General features: G+C 31.2%; 1 protein-coding gene across 3 annotated transcripts in view; it reads left to right on the forward strand.

Moving 5' to 3' along the window:
* The window catches only part of FSTL5 (follistatin-like 5), a 920,996-nt gene that overhangs the window by 792,841 nt on the left and 110,591 nt on the right, over nt 1–17,564 (forward strand). For 2 of the 3 annotated variants that reach the window (XM_012650551.1, XM_012650552.1), the window contains exon 11: nt 16,086–16,112. The exons of the other annotated variant lie outside the window; for it this stretch is intronic. In XM_012650551.1, coding sequence (XP_012506005.1) covers nt 16,086–16,112 — 27 coding nt within the window. The remainder of the gene's footprint in view (nt 1–16,085; nt 16,113–17,564) is intronic. 3 annotated transcript variants of the gene reach the window in all.

Here is a 17,564-nt window from a genome sequence, read left to right on the forward strand (position 1 = left end):
ATTATGTAAATATATAATGCTCATATTAGTTAATAATTATCATAAAAAGGCAATAAGTTTAATTCACAATACTGAGATTTAGCAATATGGTTAAATTCAGCCACTTGTTCTAAAATACTGTAAAAGATATATGAAAGTTTATGAAGTATTTGCCTATTTTAGAAGTAGAGGAAAGGGTCTTAAAGTAGATTGAGACATGGTCTTTTTACATAGAAAGGCAGTATGATTATGACATCGTAAACTTTGAAAATAGAACAGATTCTGATAACATAGGCAAATTAATTAACCTCTCTAGTCCTCATTTACTCCTTATTTTTACAGAATGGAGAACATACTTCAAAAGGGAAGTTGTATAGATTTAATGAGAACACTTATGTAGGATCTTATTAATGTCTACAGAGGCTAGAAAGCTAATATTAATAGGTGAATAGTGTAGTCTATAAAGAGGTATAAATGAAGCCAGATGCAGCAGTCATCAACTAATAATTATTTCTACACTTAAGCAAAGTGACATAGGTGCAGCAGTCATCATATTAATAATTGGGTTTTTTTTACACTCAACAAATGGGAGATAGGTAGAATAATTAGGAATAGAGAAGATTCATAGTTATAAATAAAGTACAGACATCACAGCTAGGGTGGAACTTTAATCCTAACAGTCATGAGCTAAAAGCTAGAATCAAATAGAAACAAATAAAAATAAATATTTGGGGAAAAATGAAATAAGTCAATAAATTAAAAATGTTAATTTTTATTTAACATTTATTGAATATTATTCAATAGAGGAGCTATATTAATTATATTTTAAGGCAGAATGAACAATTCATATTTCTTTTTGAAAAGACCAAAAACTATTTGTTTAATATTTGATACAGACATTTACATAGTAATAAGCTTATTATGAAATAAAATGCACTTAGTATAATCAGAGCCATGTCGAGGTTAACCATACTTGATAAAGATTTATTATTTTATGAGCTTTGATTATTTATCACAAATTCTAATATTCTTTCTCCTCAATTTGGCCAATGACATTGTTACATCCTGTGAAGTAACTTGTTCCTTTTCCTCTGTTGACCCAGAATACACGGAAATTATCTGCCTCATGATTTCCATATCTGAAGACTATATTTGTAAAATAATGCCCTTTTTAATGTCACTAAATAGATCTATTTCTAACAATCGCAGAGCCGTGTTATCTAACAAGATACTATATGACCTAAATGTCACTGAATTGACAGGCTTACAGAAATCCTAAGCAATAGGGCATCTCTATTGCCTCCATAACAAAATAAGACTTAAATCCTTCTTATTTTGATTTATTATCTAAATTTTCTCTGCAAAGTGTCATATACCTTTAGGAGACTGTTCAATCTCATCTCAATCTCATCTCATGTCAATGCCAATGTAGGGGTGAGGGGAAACTTCCTTTTTCCCCTGAAAGTTTGCTGAAAGTTCAACTCACAATTAAAGCAGGTCAATAAGAAAAAGGTCTATTTACCATGCTTATGTGGAGAATCACTACTTAGTATCTCAATGAAGTTCAGATATTTTGATACCAGTACTTTTGGAGGGGAGGAGTGGATGAGGAATACAGGCAATTCTGTTTAGGGACAACAAATGGTGCTAAGGAGGATAAATGGATGGGGGGAAACAGATTGACTTGTAAATGATTGTCTTTGCAAATTAAATTAACCTGAGAGACGCATGTCATACTTAAACGTTTTGGGCCAGGTCTGGTTGTATTCTTGATCTTCTTTCCTGCACTATATTGAGGTGACAGGGAGAGAAAGGGAAGTCAATTGTCCCTTTGATCTTTTGATGGGTCAGTCAGGTTTAGGCTGATAGAGAAAAATCCCCCTCCAATGCTTTTTGATCTTGAATGGCCTTTATTTCAACATATTCTTTATATGAAGGAGTCATATTTTGGGGTAAAGTTTCTTGAATTCTTTTACCAAGTTGACTAATGTATGATAAGTGATTATGAAATGTTGTTTGTATTACTTTAGGCTCGCAGACTGTGTGTATAAAGTGACAACTCTCAGAATAAAATCTCTAAGAAACCTTGAAAAAATGTACATACTAATATTGAGTTAGTAATGTTCAGGAATGTTAGTTAGGACTGTCTTTGAGATTCCATAATTACAGAGGCTTTAAACTTAGTGAATCCTTTATCAAATGACTGTGTACTTGGGTTCCAAAAAAAGTAGAAATAACATCACTCCATGATGTTATTTCTAGATTCCTCTGATATAGGAATTTAGTCAGATAATGTTATAAATGTGTGAATTGCTAATAGAACAAATGTGTCTTTGACATGCCCAGGCTCTGGGGTGAGGGGTCAAAGTGAGCTGTTTTCTCAAAGTTTTGTGAAGTCTAATTTAGGCCACACATTTTTATCAACTGTGTGCAAACAGCCAAGATTATACATCTGTGTGTCCTATTGTCCTCTGTTTGCCCAGATATCTGAATTTTGATAAGGGCCAATTGCGGGTGGATATGCCAGAAAGAGTCAGACAGTTTGACCTCCTTATTTGCTTTTTTTCCTACTATGTGTACATTTTCATATTTGTGTTATATATAAAATGTGGTTAAATATAATATTTCTTAAAAGACACTTTTCAATCTCATGCAGTAAAATTATGTGCCAATTTGCCTATCTTTCTGCTACATTATCTACTGACTGTTGGTTAACAAAACTCAGCACTTGTCCTTGGGGCCGGGCCACATCAGATCGAGGACAAGTGGTTTGAGGAGAAGGAAAGAGAAGTTTGTTTATCTCAAATATGTCCTAATAGAAAGTCAAAATGTATTTCTAAATATAGTTTGAATTCAGAAGATTTAGAAGCTTACACTATAGAGTAAAGAAAAAAGATACACTATTTTCTAATTTCATTATTATAATTATATGAAAGTAAAGACACTGGTGAATAATATTTAGTACAACTATTAATATGCAAATTATGACTATCAGAATGTAATTTTAGTGTTATATTACATAAATCAGAATAAAACATCAGAGAAAACAGTATGATTAAATTAAAATGAAGAAGTTCTAATTATAAAAATTTGCCCAAAGGAGATTGTCAACACAAATAACTGACAGGGACTTACTATCCTAAATAAATAAATAGGAAGAAATTAAGCAATCAAAAAAAAAAATCCGGCCTATAGTTTAAAAAGAAATTTCACAGGGAAGGAAAAGGGAAGCACCCATATGTTTTATGCAAAGATATTAATTCTCATTAGTTATCAAGGAAACACATCTTACAATTATTATAAATCCACAAAAATTTTTAAGAAAAGCACAGAGAAATGATATTTCACATTCATTAGAATACCAACAGTTAAAAAGCAGCATAATACTAAGACTTGGTGAGGTTTGGAAAAATAGTAGTCATTATGCACTGCTAGTAGTAGTGTCAGTTTTACAACCTTTTGGGAAGCATTTCGGCCTTCTCGCTTAGAGGTGCTTTTTCATATAGCTTGGGGGCCAGCAATTACATGCATTAGAGGAACATTGAATTGCCATACATTCAGAAATTATTTAGGAAGTACAAACCATGGACTGAATATTTTGCTCTAATTTTAAAACTTCTTTTTAATTTGCCTTTTAATTTCTTTCATATTGCCATCGAACCAAACTGACTGGTTTAATGTATGCTCTTTACAATGGCTATAATTTGACTTATGTAATTTAAATGTGTGAAGCTAGTTACCTTACAAAGTGTATGAATATTATTACTGTATTACTCCAGACTTAACTATTTTTTTCTTAATTGTCCATTAGAAAAAGGACATTTACAAAATTTAGAAAGTGAATAAGAACTTTCATTGTAAGCAAAATAAAAATTTCTAGGGAACAACAGGTATATTCATTCACGCTTTTACCTGCTAAATATTTCTTGAGGGACAAAAACAAATGTTAGTAGCATGTGGCTAATATTTAATAAATCAATTATTTACTTTCGGAAAGGCTATAGTTGAGTGCAGGTAGAGATGAAGACCAACTTTAATACATAGTAGAATGAAATATTTGCTGTAATAGATATATAAGGCAAGTGTGATAGGATTGAAGACACAGAAACAAATTCTGAGTTGAATAAAGTAGTCTCTATGCAGGTGATGAAATTTGAGCTGATGTTTGGTGGCTGTAGTAATGCTTCCATTGCTGGGGACTTAGCAGCAGATCAGTCCTGGGGCAGAGTCATGAAGTACACAGTGGGTTTGGTTAACTTTGCGTAATACAAGATCATGAAAATATTTGCAATACAAATGAAAATGGATTGTTGGGTGGAACTGAATTAAGAAAGGTCTTAAAGTGCATGAATGGTAAAAGTCGAATTAGGAAAGGCATACAGGCTATATTTCTGCAAAGGTAAAAATCATTTTCTAAATATTCATTATTTAGTGTTTATCCTAAAAATATCACAGTAAGCATTTTTTTCTGCTGGATTTTATTTTTAATGTATAGTGTGCATTTGAGTATTTTTATTATTATTATTATTATTACTACCAGGATAGGATTAAGCCAAATTCTAATTCTTAACATAGTTTACAAAGCAAGTTATCTTGTTTGGTTACCTTGTTTCCACCTGTAATCTCAAGATGGAATATGTGTTGTGGAAACTCATTACCCAAGGCTGCTGGAACTCAATACTTTCAATGTGAAGTTGAATTATCGTCTTTTATCAGTCTTTTGAGATTATTTGGCATAATGGAATTTCCCAAGAGATAGAATTACTTGGTTTATGAGCCTATTTGAAATTACAAAAAGAAAGCCACTTCATTCACAAAATATTATTTTTCATAATAAATAATCATATTAAAATAATCAAAGATTAAAATCATGTTTTAGGCCTGTGGTCCCCAATCCTTGGACTGTGGACCTGTACGGGTCCATGGCCTGCTAGGAACCAGGCCTCACAGCAGGAGGTGAGCAGCAGGTGAGCAAGCAAAGCTTCATCTGTATTGACATCCACTCCCCATCACTTGCATCACCACCTGAGCTCCGCCTCCTGTCAGATCAGTGGTGGCATTAGATTCTCTTAGGAGCATGAACACTACTGTAAACTGCACACGCGAGCAATCTAGGTTGTGCTCCTTATGAGAATCTAATGCCTGATGATCTGAGGTGGAGCTGAGTTGGTGATGCTAGCGCTGGGGAGTGGCCGCAAATACAGATCATCATTAGCAGAGAGGTTTGACTGCACAATAAATGAAATGCACTTGAATAATCCCCAAACCACCACCCCCCGACCCAGTCTGTGGAAAAATTGTCTTACATGAAACCAGTTCCTGGTGCCAAAAAGGTTGGGGACCGCTGCCTTAGGCCACTTATGCCTATTACATTGTAACCATTAAATTGGATCACAACTGACACTAGAAATAACTTATTATGATAACAGAAAATAATCTGATGTCCGCTTTTCATGCTTTTGTGACTCCCTGAGCATCCTTTTCTTCATGCCTATGTGTACATATGATTGGTATTGTTGGCCAGAGAGATGAATTTGGGCTATAGAGCCTAATCTGAAAATATTTTGTGTAATGCTTAAAAGAAGTAGATGTTTGCTCATCAATTTGCTTTTAGAACATTATTATCTTACTTCACACTATTTGATTACCCTGTTATATTTTTAACACATGCTTTCTTCAATTTGCATTTCTAGATTAAGCTGTTATAAAAATTAACTCAATTAGAAACATTGTAGAAATGAAATTTTAGTGGATCTAATTCTCTAAAATACTTTGCAGTATATAGCCCTAATGTGGCTTCAATAAATGTTTCTTGTAATTACCATTATTGTTATTATTCTGGGTCAATGATTATTAGCTTTAAAATTTTCTTAAATGTATTAAACAATGAGTAAAATTGTTTAAATAGGTAAACTGGTAGCATAATATGCTAGATATAGGACTGTTTAAAATGGGTAATAAATTAGAAATTCTATATTTATATGTAATATTAAAATATTTTAAGGTTCAAATGTATTTGGGAATTGCTTATACTTTTATTAGCAGGTAGAGCAGTTGACTATTTGACTCTTGTATCATAGGTATTCTATCAAATATTACGCTTCGAAGAAGCTAAATTCCTTTTGTGAATCTTATATTCACACAAAACATTTCATCTTCAAGTTTTAAAAAATGATTCAAGAACATGAGATTTATAGTTTTACTCCAATATGATAATTTTCCTTTGCTGTCCTGTCTCGTAGAGTAAGTGTGGGAAAGATAAGTTTCCCAGGAAATGTTAGTAAATAATACTATATATGTGTGTGTATATTAATATATATGTGTATATATAAAAATATATAATGCATTAATACTAACATTTTATATATATATATATATAGAGAGAGAGAGAGAGAGAGAGAGAGGAGAGAAGTGTTTTTATATTGTATTCTCAAAGTCACGCCTGGCCACATTTTATTTTTAAGAGTGAGCAATAATTAAAGGCTAGGTGTGTGGAGTCACCGCACTATCAGAAGGCTTCAGTGGGAAATGCTCTCCCATTTCAGTGCCAGTGTTCATTCTTACCATAGCCACGGTTGACTACACTGCTGCTACTTGGCCTAGTTTTTTTGCTCTCCCTGTCACTTCTCTGTTGAGCATCTCTGACCCCATTCTCTTTTTTTCTGTGCCAGTAACTGCAGCTGCTAGAGTATCACTGCTATCTGTTGTTTGTTCTGCTTTTTTTGCGGGGTTGACAATGGGAAGAAGAGCAGCTGGCATTGCTTCCTCTTATTAATTTGGAAATTCTATTGTATGGGGGTGGGGATGGAAAAGAGTGGGAGAGAAGGAAGGTAGGGCTAGAGGGGAACAGAACATACTTTGTTGTATTTCATTCTTTGTTTCTCCACTGTAATAATTTGAAATAGTGATCCAACTCCTAGTGGGAGCAATAATGTTTCAAATAAAGAAGACAAGAAGTGATGAAATAATATGGACAGTAACTCCAAATTCATCACCTGAAGTTTGTGGCAGTAGGGCATCATTTTTACTTTATCTAGTCTTAGATATTGATGTCCCCTTTCTATGCATTAGTTTTCCCTTGTAACCTAATGAGAAAAATGGTGGTTCTCAAACTTATTTACAGGAACTTAAAAGGATTAATGATAACTCCTCAACAGAGAAAGATTTAGGCTCCTAAAAAATTAGAAATTTAAATTCAGGTGGCATTATGACCAAGAGATTTAATGTATTCTTATGAGAAGCATTTTAATTATCACAGGAAAAAAAAAACTGTATGTGATGAGACATTGTTCTAGTTTTATTATAATATTTTCCTTTATATTTAAATATATTCAGCTGATTCTTAATTTGTAATATTCAAAACACCATGAGTTTCACTTAATTTATCTACTTGTTTTTTTAAAGATAAGTAAATTGTTTTAACTAGAGCATATCCATCAAGAATTTTAGAATGCATACTGGTAAGTGGTAACTCTGTGAAGAGCTGAGATCAAAACATCTAGCTAGAGCAGGAGCTCTACAGCTTATTATGTCATTTTAGGGAGAAGCTGCCATTCTCTCTCCACTAATGTAAGCAAAGCAAAGAAACTAAGGTTTCAAAATTAAGTCACAGAGGGGATAGTTAATGGCACAAAAATACAGTTAGATAGGATGAATAAGATCTAATAGTTGGTAGCACAAGAGGGCAACTATAATTAACAATTTATTGTATATTTTAAAATAACTTAAAGAGTGGAATCAGAATGTTCCTAACACAAAGGAAATGATAAATGCTTGAGGTGATGGATACCCCAATTACCTTGATTTGATCATTATACATTGTATGTCTGTATGAAAATATCACATGTGCCCCATAAATATGTACAACTATTCTGTATCCATATAAATTAACAATTAAAATTAAGTCAGAAAGAAGGAAAGAGAGTAGGAGAGACCTCAGGCCAAAGTTGAATTGGCTAGTGCAAAGTAATCTTATTCAACAGCATGACTCGATAAACAAATTGGGCATGCATTCTAAAATTAATTCATCTTCTTGGGCCCACAGGGATACCTTTTAAATCAAGATCACAAGTTCTGCCATGATTAAACTGAAATTCCTTATGAAAGAGATTATTAATTTGTAATTTTCCTATTACTATTTTTTGACATCAAAATTCCTACTGCATAACACAGATATCTGGTTCTCTATCACCAACTGTATAAGAACTAAGAAATATTTAAAGTGCTTTGTAAAAGAAAACTTCAGTTCTAGAGTTAGTGATTTCTTTGGCCCAACTCCTTAGGATTAGTTGGTGTAATGCAGTAGAGGATGCAACTCGACAGATTGAGGATGACAGGTTTTACATTTTTGCAACAGAGTGCCAATTCTGATACTTATTGCATCTAAAAGCAAATCAAAAGCACACAATTCTCTTTAATCATCACAAGGTGAACAATTGAAGCAATCTCAAGAGAATATAAATTGGATTTATGGCAAAATTGTTACTGGCCTGGTAAAGCATGCAATATTTGAGAAGAATGTCTGAAGGGACATTTTAAGTATCTTTTCCTCAACACTATGCACACACAAAATTTACATTATTTGTCATCATCAAAAATAAGATAAATAGATCCTATTATTACTACAACTTCTTTCATATTTGAGTCACAATATAAAGTTCTTATCTTTGAAGATGTATTTTTCTGTATGTTTAGCAAAATGCTTTTGGTTTTAAAATATATATGTGCATTTGTGTATATATACATACATGTGTGTATATATTTATGTGTGTGTGTCAAGCACTCCTCTAAGAACTTTAAAATTTTTAACTCATTCAGTGCTCATGAAGTCCTCACACTATCTCATTTGTCTGTTATAGTTCATGCAATAAATTTCCATTAGAAATCAGTGCTTGGAAGAAGTTAATCTCTGTTACTTTATAATCAGCTTGTTTTATGAGACATCATGTCATTTTCCACATGAACAGCTTTTCAAACAATGGGACACCCAATGTTTTTTTTTTCTCTTTATCTTGTTTCTACTAGAAATTTCAGAAGCTAAGTTTATATCTTGCATTAGTGATTATACTGTTTAGACATCTGATGCCTTTATAATGTCCTGCCTCTCCAATCTCTTTAATGTCTTTAAAGATAAGCAAATTTTACTGAATTGTAAACTATGCATTTACCCAGAATGTCTAGATATCAGGATATTTAATGCATTTGAGGTTTTAAATTATAATTTGTAATTGCCCTTACAAAATATCTGGCATTCTTTATTTATCTTGATGATAAATGTTTTAAAGCAGTGCATTTCCTTCAAAGATTGGATATTCTTTTATTTTACCCTATAGTTAAATATAATTATATTTCTATGTTAACATTACATATATAATATATATTAAATATACATTTAAATACATATTAAAGAGTGAGTAAATCAGACTACGTAAGTAGTAATAAAATTTGTTAGAAATAATGTTCTTTTATAAAAATCATCTGGTACATTGCAACAGCTTTAAAGAAAGCTTTAAAGATTTAACATCTTTATTTTTTTCATATATGTTATTAATTAATATTCAAGTACCCTTCTATTTCTCTAATGATTTTGTTCTCTTGAGTGATAATATGAAGAGTTCTCAGATAGCTTTAACTATAGGTTATCATATACTTTTTTGCAATGCTTTGTTTTGGATATATTTCTACTTAATTTTATGGGTATGATCACCTTGAGTTCTACCTAGGATACATATGGCTACCTAGCTAACATCTATTGAGCACCTGATTATGTGCCAGGTACTTAAAATATACAGGGTGTTCCCATCTCATCACTTCATAGTAATTGAGACCATGGTTTCCTGGCTAGTTTCTGTATTATATACCGTAATGTAAGCTGGACACTATGTCCTTCCTGATCAGCTGATGTTAGACACTGGGTTGGGACTCTGTGTAGTCACAAGGGGGAAATCACCTTCAATTAGTGTTAAAAGAGTGACAGTTTCATTTAAAAGTGGATTTGAATTTGGCATATGGCTGACAACGTACTTGACATATATAATGTAGTTTCTAGCCTAAAAATAGTACAGTTTAAATGTCTCATTTCATTTTTCATATGTACATTCAAAGAAATTTCAACTACCATAACATAACCATACATTTTTACAAATACATTAAATTTTATCTACATTTTCTTTTAAGGTTGCCCTTTTCATTTGCCTGCTGAAGTTAAGTTAATTTCTTAAATCCTAAAGGAAAGCAGTCAATAAGACATCTAGTTTAAATGTTATCCTTACGTAAACGAACTTTATGAAAAAATGATTTGCAGTGGTGAACACCTTAAACTTTTAGACAAGGAGAAGGACAAGCAAAGAAGTTTATGTCAATGAAAAGCCAGGAAGTTTACATGAGTAGCCAAGGAAAATAGCTGTTCAGTGCTATAGCTTACTGTTTCATAGTTAACTAACATTGCTGTTGCTTATATAATACCATTCAACTTTCCAAATCAATTTACTCATAGAGAGAGCATATTTAACATGAGATCCATCACTCTGAATAAAATTGCAAAGATCATAATATATAAAGTAAGGCAATTTATTAAAAGGCATTAATAAAAGATTCAGTTACTATTGTCAGGAATCTATTCCATTGAATCACATTTTCATTATAAAATGTATGTTATCTTCAGAAAGAATTTTATATTTCAGTTACATAGTGAATAAATATTGAATTCTGGGGTCTATAACTTTGAGATTTTTATTGTTCAATTATGAATAAAAGATATCAAACCAGATAATTTTTTATGATATATTAAGGAGTAAGTTAGATGTTTTATAGGACCTTCTATGTGTGAAGAAAAAAGCTATTTAATTCAAACTCTTGGTTCCAGGCAGGATAACTATAGGTGAAAAATATAAGCTAGGTTTCAAAGGATAACTAGGAAAAATACTAGGTGGAGAATTCTGAAAAGGGCATTACTTTCAAATTTAAGAAATAAGTAAAGATGAAGAGATTCAGAAAGACTTGATGTTTAGAAGATGAGTTTAAGATGACACAAGGCATACCATGGAAGCCCATATGTGCTATGCTAAGGACGTTGAGAACATATATATATATGTATATATATATTTTTTTTTTTTTAAGGAAATGAGTGGCACAATCCAGCCTGCATTTATTATTGGTAACTGTTTACATTGTATGAAGAATAAACTAATATCATGATTCTAAGCCATTCTATTAATAATATATGAGCAGCTTTTAAAAATGAAAAATATGAAAATAACAACACCCTAACACCCTAATAGAAGTAATGAGGTAAGGACGTAAGTAGAAAATAAAAGCTTTCTTTAAATATTTACAAACATATTCAATATTACTAATAATGAAACTAATTTATATATATTGCATACATTCATATTGAGTAAGCTTGTGCACACACACGCACACACACACGCACACAGAGTAACAGTTCACCTTGAGTGGACAGATATGAATAATTTCACAGACTGCAGGTGGGGCTGGTAGCAACCTTTTACAAATCAGCCTGACAACGTGTTAAAAGCTGTAAAGATCCCCATACCTGTTACAGGAATGTATATTCATGGAAATAAATATGTAGAAAATGGGCATCACAGTAAACACACATACATAATATGCATACATTTATATAACTGATAAAAGTCAACAATATTTACTGAGTTCCTATTATACTAGCTTCTGATCTAGGTACTACATTGGGATTGATATATTTTAAAAAAATAATATTTGTAAAGGCAGAAATCCATGTGATGAAACAGTGATTAAACTTGTGATTTAAAGATTAGATTAGACATGTTATGACAAATTAACAAACAGAATGCAAAATTATATTAATATGTTACATATTTATATATTCTATTAGTAATGGCCTCATAAATGTAAACATGAAAATCATAAAAATAATAAAAAGACATGTAAGAGAAAAATAGTTGGTTATTATACCAGGATAATTAAATTTCAAGTATTTTTTAAATTTAGTGCACATTCTAACTTTTTACAATAGAATGAAATATGCTCTAAAGAGACAACAACAATACATGCAACTTTTAAACAGTTACAGAATAAATTTTATCTATGTAATATTCATTCTCTTCGCCTAGGAATAATTTAGCTTTTTCCATCTAGCATATCTTCAGTGAATTTTATACCTGCTTTGCTATAATTTCTGTATTTTAGTAAATCATCAATATATTATGCTTTTAGGTTATTGTAAATAAAAGTTATATTGTATCTTATAATTCTTACATAAGAAGAATGTAGAAATTTGAATATTTACCTTCTATCTTGCTACCAAATTGAACTTGCTAACTTTATGTTTACTTTTACTTTAATCTTTTGTGACTCATTTTATTTTCAACTTTTGATTATCTTCTAATCTATACTCTTTATACAATTCATATCTGTTTCTTGGCTTAATGAATTGTCTAGTTCATCAAAAATTAATTTCAAATAGTAATCAGAATCCACTATTTTAACTTTCCACATATTATTCTGGTTTTCGTTACTTTTTCATTAATTTAAACATGCCGTTATTTTTACTTCACCAATACTGTTTATCTTACATTTAGAAATATGGAATGCACTTTATCAGATTACACTTTTGCTTGTTTAAATTATATTGATGGCTCTCATTTGACATAGTAATGTGATGTTTTAAATTAATTGGTTTATTAACTAAGTTTCTATCAAGTTATTCTATCATTCTAGGAATATTCCTGTCTGTGATAAAACTTTTAATATTTTGGTGAATTTTGTTTTTATTTTATTTACAAATTTGGTCACTAGTAAGATTATGTTATAATTCCTTTTGTTCTACTATTATCAGTTATTTGAATCAGTTTTGCTGATGTTATAAAGTGAATAATAATGTTTTCATCTGGAACTATATTCTAACAATATTGATTACAATTGAAATTATATGATTCTTGAAAATTAATAAATACTCATGATGAAAACCTCTGACCTCAAAAGTATTTCAGAAGGAACTGATTTTTTAAAAATATATCTGCCAATAACATGGTAATATTTATTCAGTTTTCTTCTTGTCCTGTTTGGAAATTTGTATTTCCTTAGATGTTTTTATGATATTTAGATTTAGCAAAAAATCCTACATTAATTTAAAACCATTATAACTACAGTCATTTTTCCTCCCTCCCTTTACCCCTCATTTTCTCTCCTCCTTAATTCTCCTCCTCTTTCTTCCTTCCTTCTCTCTCTCTCTTTCTCTCTCTCTCTCCCCTCTGTTTTGCCCAGGAAAGCATCAATTAAGTCTATCCACTATTTTTTGGTTAAAACCTTTTGGGTCCACATGTTAAATTCTCTTTTTCATTGTGTTTTATGTAAACTTAAATTATATTTTATTTTTTAATGTTGAATTTATTGATGAATTTTGTGGATTTAAACACTTGTATATTTGCATTTTCACTTCATTATTGTCTGAAAATGCCTAAACAATTTCTGCTTATTGGAATATACCTACAAAATAAGGAGAGACATTTTATTTTGTAATTTACCTTGTGACCACTCTTGGGAATCTTCTCCAAAAAAGTGAAAAGAAAACACTTTCTGTTTATATAGTTAAACTTTCATTATAAATACAGTAATTCAATTTTGATAATTGTATTGTTGAAATTTGTCTTTTTCCATCATAATGAGAGTGATTATGTTAAAAAACAGACTGTGATTATAGATTTATTAATATTATATCAAGTCCTAACAGTTTTTGTCTCATATTTAACTACTGTGTTTTTAGCTTTTGTAATTTTAAATTCAATATGTAGTTATTTGACTTTTAGCTTATATGATATTATGGGTTGTTTTGTATTTTTTTGGTATATATTTACAGATGATTGCTTAGCCTAAAATGTCTCTGTCCGTAGTCCTAATGTCTTTAGTCCTTTAAAATAGCAGTACTTTGACATATCACTAGGATTTTGTTCATGCTTTTTCCTATGTCTAGAAAGCCAATCCATATAATCCTCACTTAGTTAGCTCTTACTCATCTTGCAGACTTCACTTTAATCATTACCCTTAGGGAAGTCTCCCCCAGGTGTAATGACTATGTCTAATCCACTCAATAGAAACACTCACAGTACTGTTTCTCTCTTTCATAACACACTAAATTTGTAATTCTGAATTTTTTTCTGTCGTTGTTTGAATACTTTTTGTCTACCCAACAAGAATATGGGCTCTATTAGAACAGAAACCTGTGTATTGTAGTGCTGAATACAATGTCTAACGCATGCTAGGTACTCAATTGGTACTCATTAAGTGAATAGATGGAGATATAAGGAAACACATGCTTAGCTACTTTTTTCTATCAGAGAAATAATGATTTCTAACCATGACTCAACTTTTCCTGAACCTACAGAAGAAAATTTAATTTATTTTGTATTTTATACAAAAGCTTATTTGATTTTATCGTAAACAGTCCAGCTTCATCTTCTGTAAGTTTTATCCTCCAAATACACCAAATTGCTTGAAATCATCCGGATGTGTTTTGATATTTCTGGGTGGTATGCCTTGAACGTGTCTTTTTCTTGTGTGTAGAATAACCTCTCTAGGCCTCCTATACTCCCCCAGCTCTCCTGTCAGTTTAGGTAGTGTCACCTTGCCTACAGAGCACCACCCCAATGAAGCCATCCCTTCACCACCCAACATCTTCCCCTCAGAGATGACTGTTCTGCTCGCCTATACTGGCTGACTCATATTTGCTTATCCTATCTCACTTATCACCTGGTAGTAATTCTTTGTTTCTCTTTCTTCTTGTGTCTATAGCCTCTCCTTGAAAATAAGATTTGTCTTTTTATTTTATTATTTTAAAATATTTAATTGACAAAGATTGTGTATGTTCAAGGTGTACAAGATGATGATTTTGTATATATATGCATTGTACGATGGTTATCATGATCAAATTAACTAACACATCCATCACCACCCATACTATACAATAGATCTGCAGAACTTATTCATCTTATAACTGAGAGTTTGTACTTTTTTCCTATTTATTCCAAGCACATTGTATGCACAAGAATAACAGCACAAAATGTGCTGAAGGAATGCACGCATCATGTATTCATGTTGGAATATGTATTGTTAACCCTGAAAAATCACAAAAAATGCTTACCTTTAACAATTTATGTTTAAAAGAAATATAGCAGGTGCTGAAAGCTGCGTGACTATGGCCTTAAGCCTCAAGTAAGGAGTGCTAAACTCCACTCTTGGCTCTGCTACATATACACATGGGTTCAGTTAAATGAAAAAGTGATTACGCTTTATAATCACAATACTCAGGAAGTAATTAACATGTGTATGAGATTTTCCATTTTTTACTTTCTTTTCACTTATATTGTTTTACTTTGAAAATATATAGTTTGTGTGCCTTTGAATTATCAAAGAGGTAGACATTTCCTCAACAATATTTTCAACTGGTATTTTTTTATTTCTGTCTTAATGTTATAACTCTCTCCTGATTTACTCTCTACCTAATATTTAATAAGCCTATTGTCTAGAAACAATTCGGTATGTACTGAAATACACAAAGTATATCCAGATATGTTTTCTTTCTATCTGGTTTGAAACAGTGAAAACATCTACTACTTAAAACTAGGCTACTTCTGTGTTCAATATCTTGTATTTACAAGAATCTTTCTTGTTCAGGAATATTTCATATTATGTAGGAATATTACATATTGTGAGTACTGAGAATTATAAAAAGTATAGCCTTTGTGTTGGTAACTTTTAACTAAACTGTCAACTAAATAAATAGTTTAACAACCAATACTTGTCCTAAAAATGTTTTTTGATTAAATTATCTTAAATATCCTATTCTTTTCAATGATGCATAAAATGTTGTTTACTAAAAAAATCTTTTTTCCAAAGAAAAATTGGCTATTTCAATAAATTCACAGAGTATTATTAGCTGATCCCAATTTTTATTGTTTTGTTAATTTAACTTGAATTCATTGTCACTACTTTTGTGTACATATTCTATCCTAGAGATTTTGACCTCTTTAATAATTATATATATTATGCAGTTAATGCTCTCTTTACTCATTTTTCTTTCTCTTCTTTTTCTTTTTAACATGCTGCAGTAGCTAACATATTGTGGAGAGAAGAAGGTACTAAATTCAATTATTTTTTATAGCGTGACAATTTTTCTTGATTTTTATTACATTTGTTGACTATCATATGTTTCAAAAATCACCTTATTCTTCTTTATTTTGATTCAATAATTTTAGTTGATTATATTTCAATATTCTTGTGTAAACCTGCTACTATTACAAATATTTATTACTTGTCATCAGCTTGATTCATTATTCATATATATCCTGGAAATTTCATTGCAATATATTAAAATGTTTTCAGGAGTATAAAATTAGGCCAAAGATATACACGTGATCATTTAAAAATAAACAATTTACATAATAGATTCTGATTAAGTTGGAATAAGAATAATTCTAGAAACCATTGCCTTATCAAGGAAATAAATAAATTATATTAAAAAATGGGTTACATACTTGTAGGACCTGGATTCAAATGTGGTCTCCACCATTATGGAATATAGGGCAAGTGATGCAGCCATTTTATGCCACAATTTTCTTATCTCAAAAGGAAGTACAGTAGTCAACACTCAGTGGAGTTGTTATCTGTCCCTTAGATAAAACCAGAACTCAAAAAGTGGTATCCACTGTCATCTATTATGCAATTGCCATTAGTTTTTCCTCATTTAGTCACAAAGGCTGGGGAGAATATGTTTGACCAGGTCTCAAATAGTCTATCAATTGTGCTTTACTTAAATTCGTAGAAGAAAAATGTTTATAAGCCATCATTATACTCCTAGTAAGCAATGGCCAAAATTGCCTTCACAACCGATCTTAGACAAACTTTCTCTTCCCCAATTGTAGCTTCCTGTAGAAACCCAGGTCACTGCTCTCTATGAGGGACGTTCTCATAAACCTCAAGTAATTCTGAAATTTAGCTATCTCAATTCTGTGTGCAAGAATGAGGCATCCAACTTATTTTTTCTGCCTTCGTATTTGTCACTCCTTAAATCTTTTTTATAAGCTCTTTTAAAATCTGGTTTTATTAAAGAGATTCTGATGTAACTATACTCTCTCCTTTTATTCCACTTGGATATTTCACATTCGAATGTACATGATTCAATCATTATTGAAGCCAGCATTGACATATCTTTTAAACAACATTGCTTTACACTGCCTTGCTCTTGAGATCAAATGAGTATTTGGGCATTTTAAAACTTGATTTCATTTTATCACTGTAATGGAAGGAATAATACCTAAGGAGTCAGAGATCAAGCACCACAGATCTGGCTCTGATGGTTAATTGCTGGAAAAAAATTGGATGAGTTATTTTACCTCACCGAGTCAGATGCCTTTAGTGCAATGCTTGAAATAGACTGTCCTCTCCTCACGATTTTGTGATAGATAAATCAAGTTACAGTGTGTGAAACCACTCTTTCTTATATTTTGATTTTGATTACTACTATGAGCATTATTAGTTTATAATAATCTTTATTGCATAAAGATTAAAAGTATAGGAGCCGTTCAGAT

This window comes from Propithecus coquereli, unplaced genomic scaffold, assembly GCF_000956105.1.
Source record: "Propithecus coquereli isolate 6110/MARCELLA unplaced genomic scaffold, Pcoq_1.0 Scaffold332, whole genome shotgun sequence".
Taxonomy (NCBI): domain Eukaryota; kingdom Metazoa; phylum Chordata; class Mammalia; order Primates; family Indriidae; genus Propithecus; species Propithecus coquereli.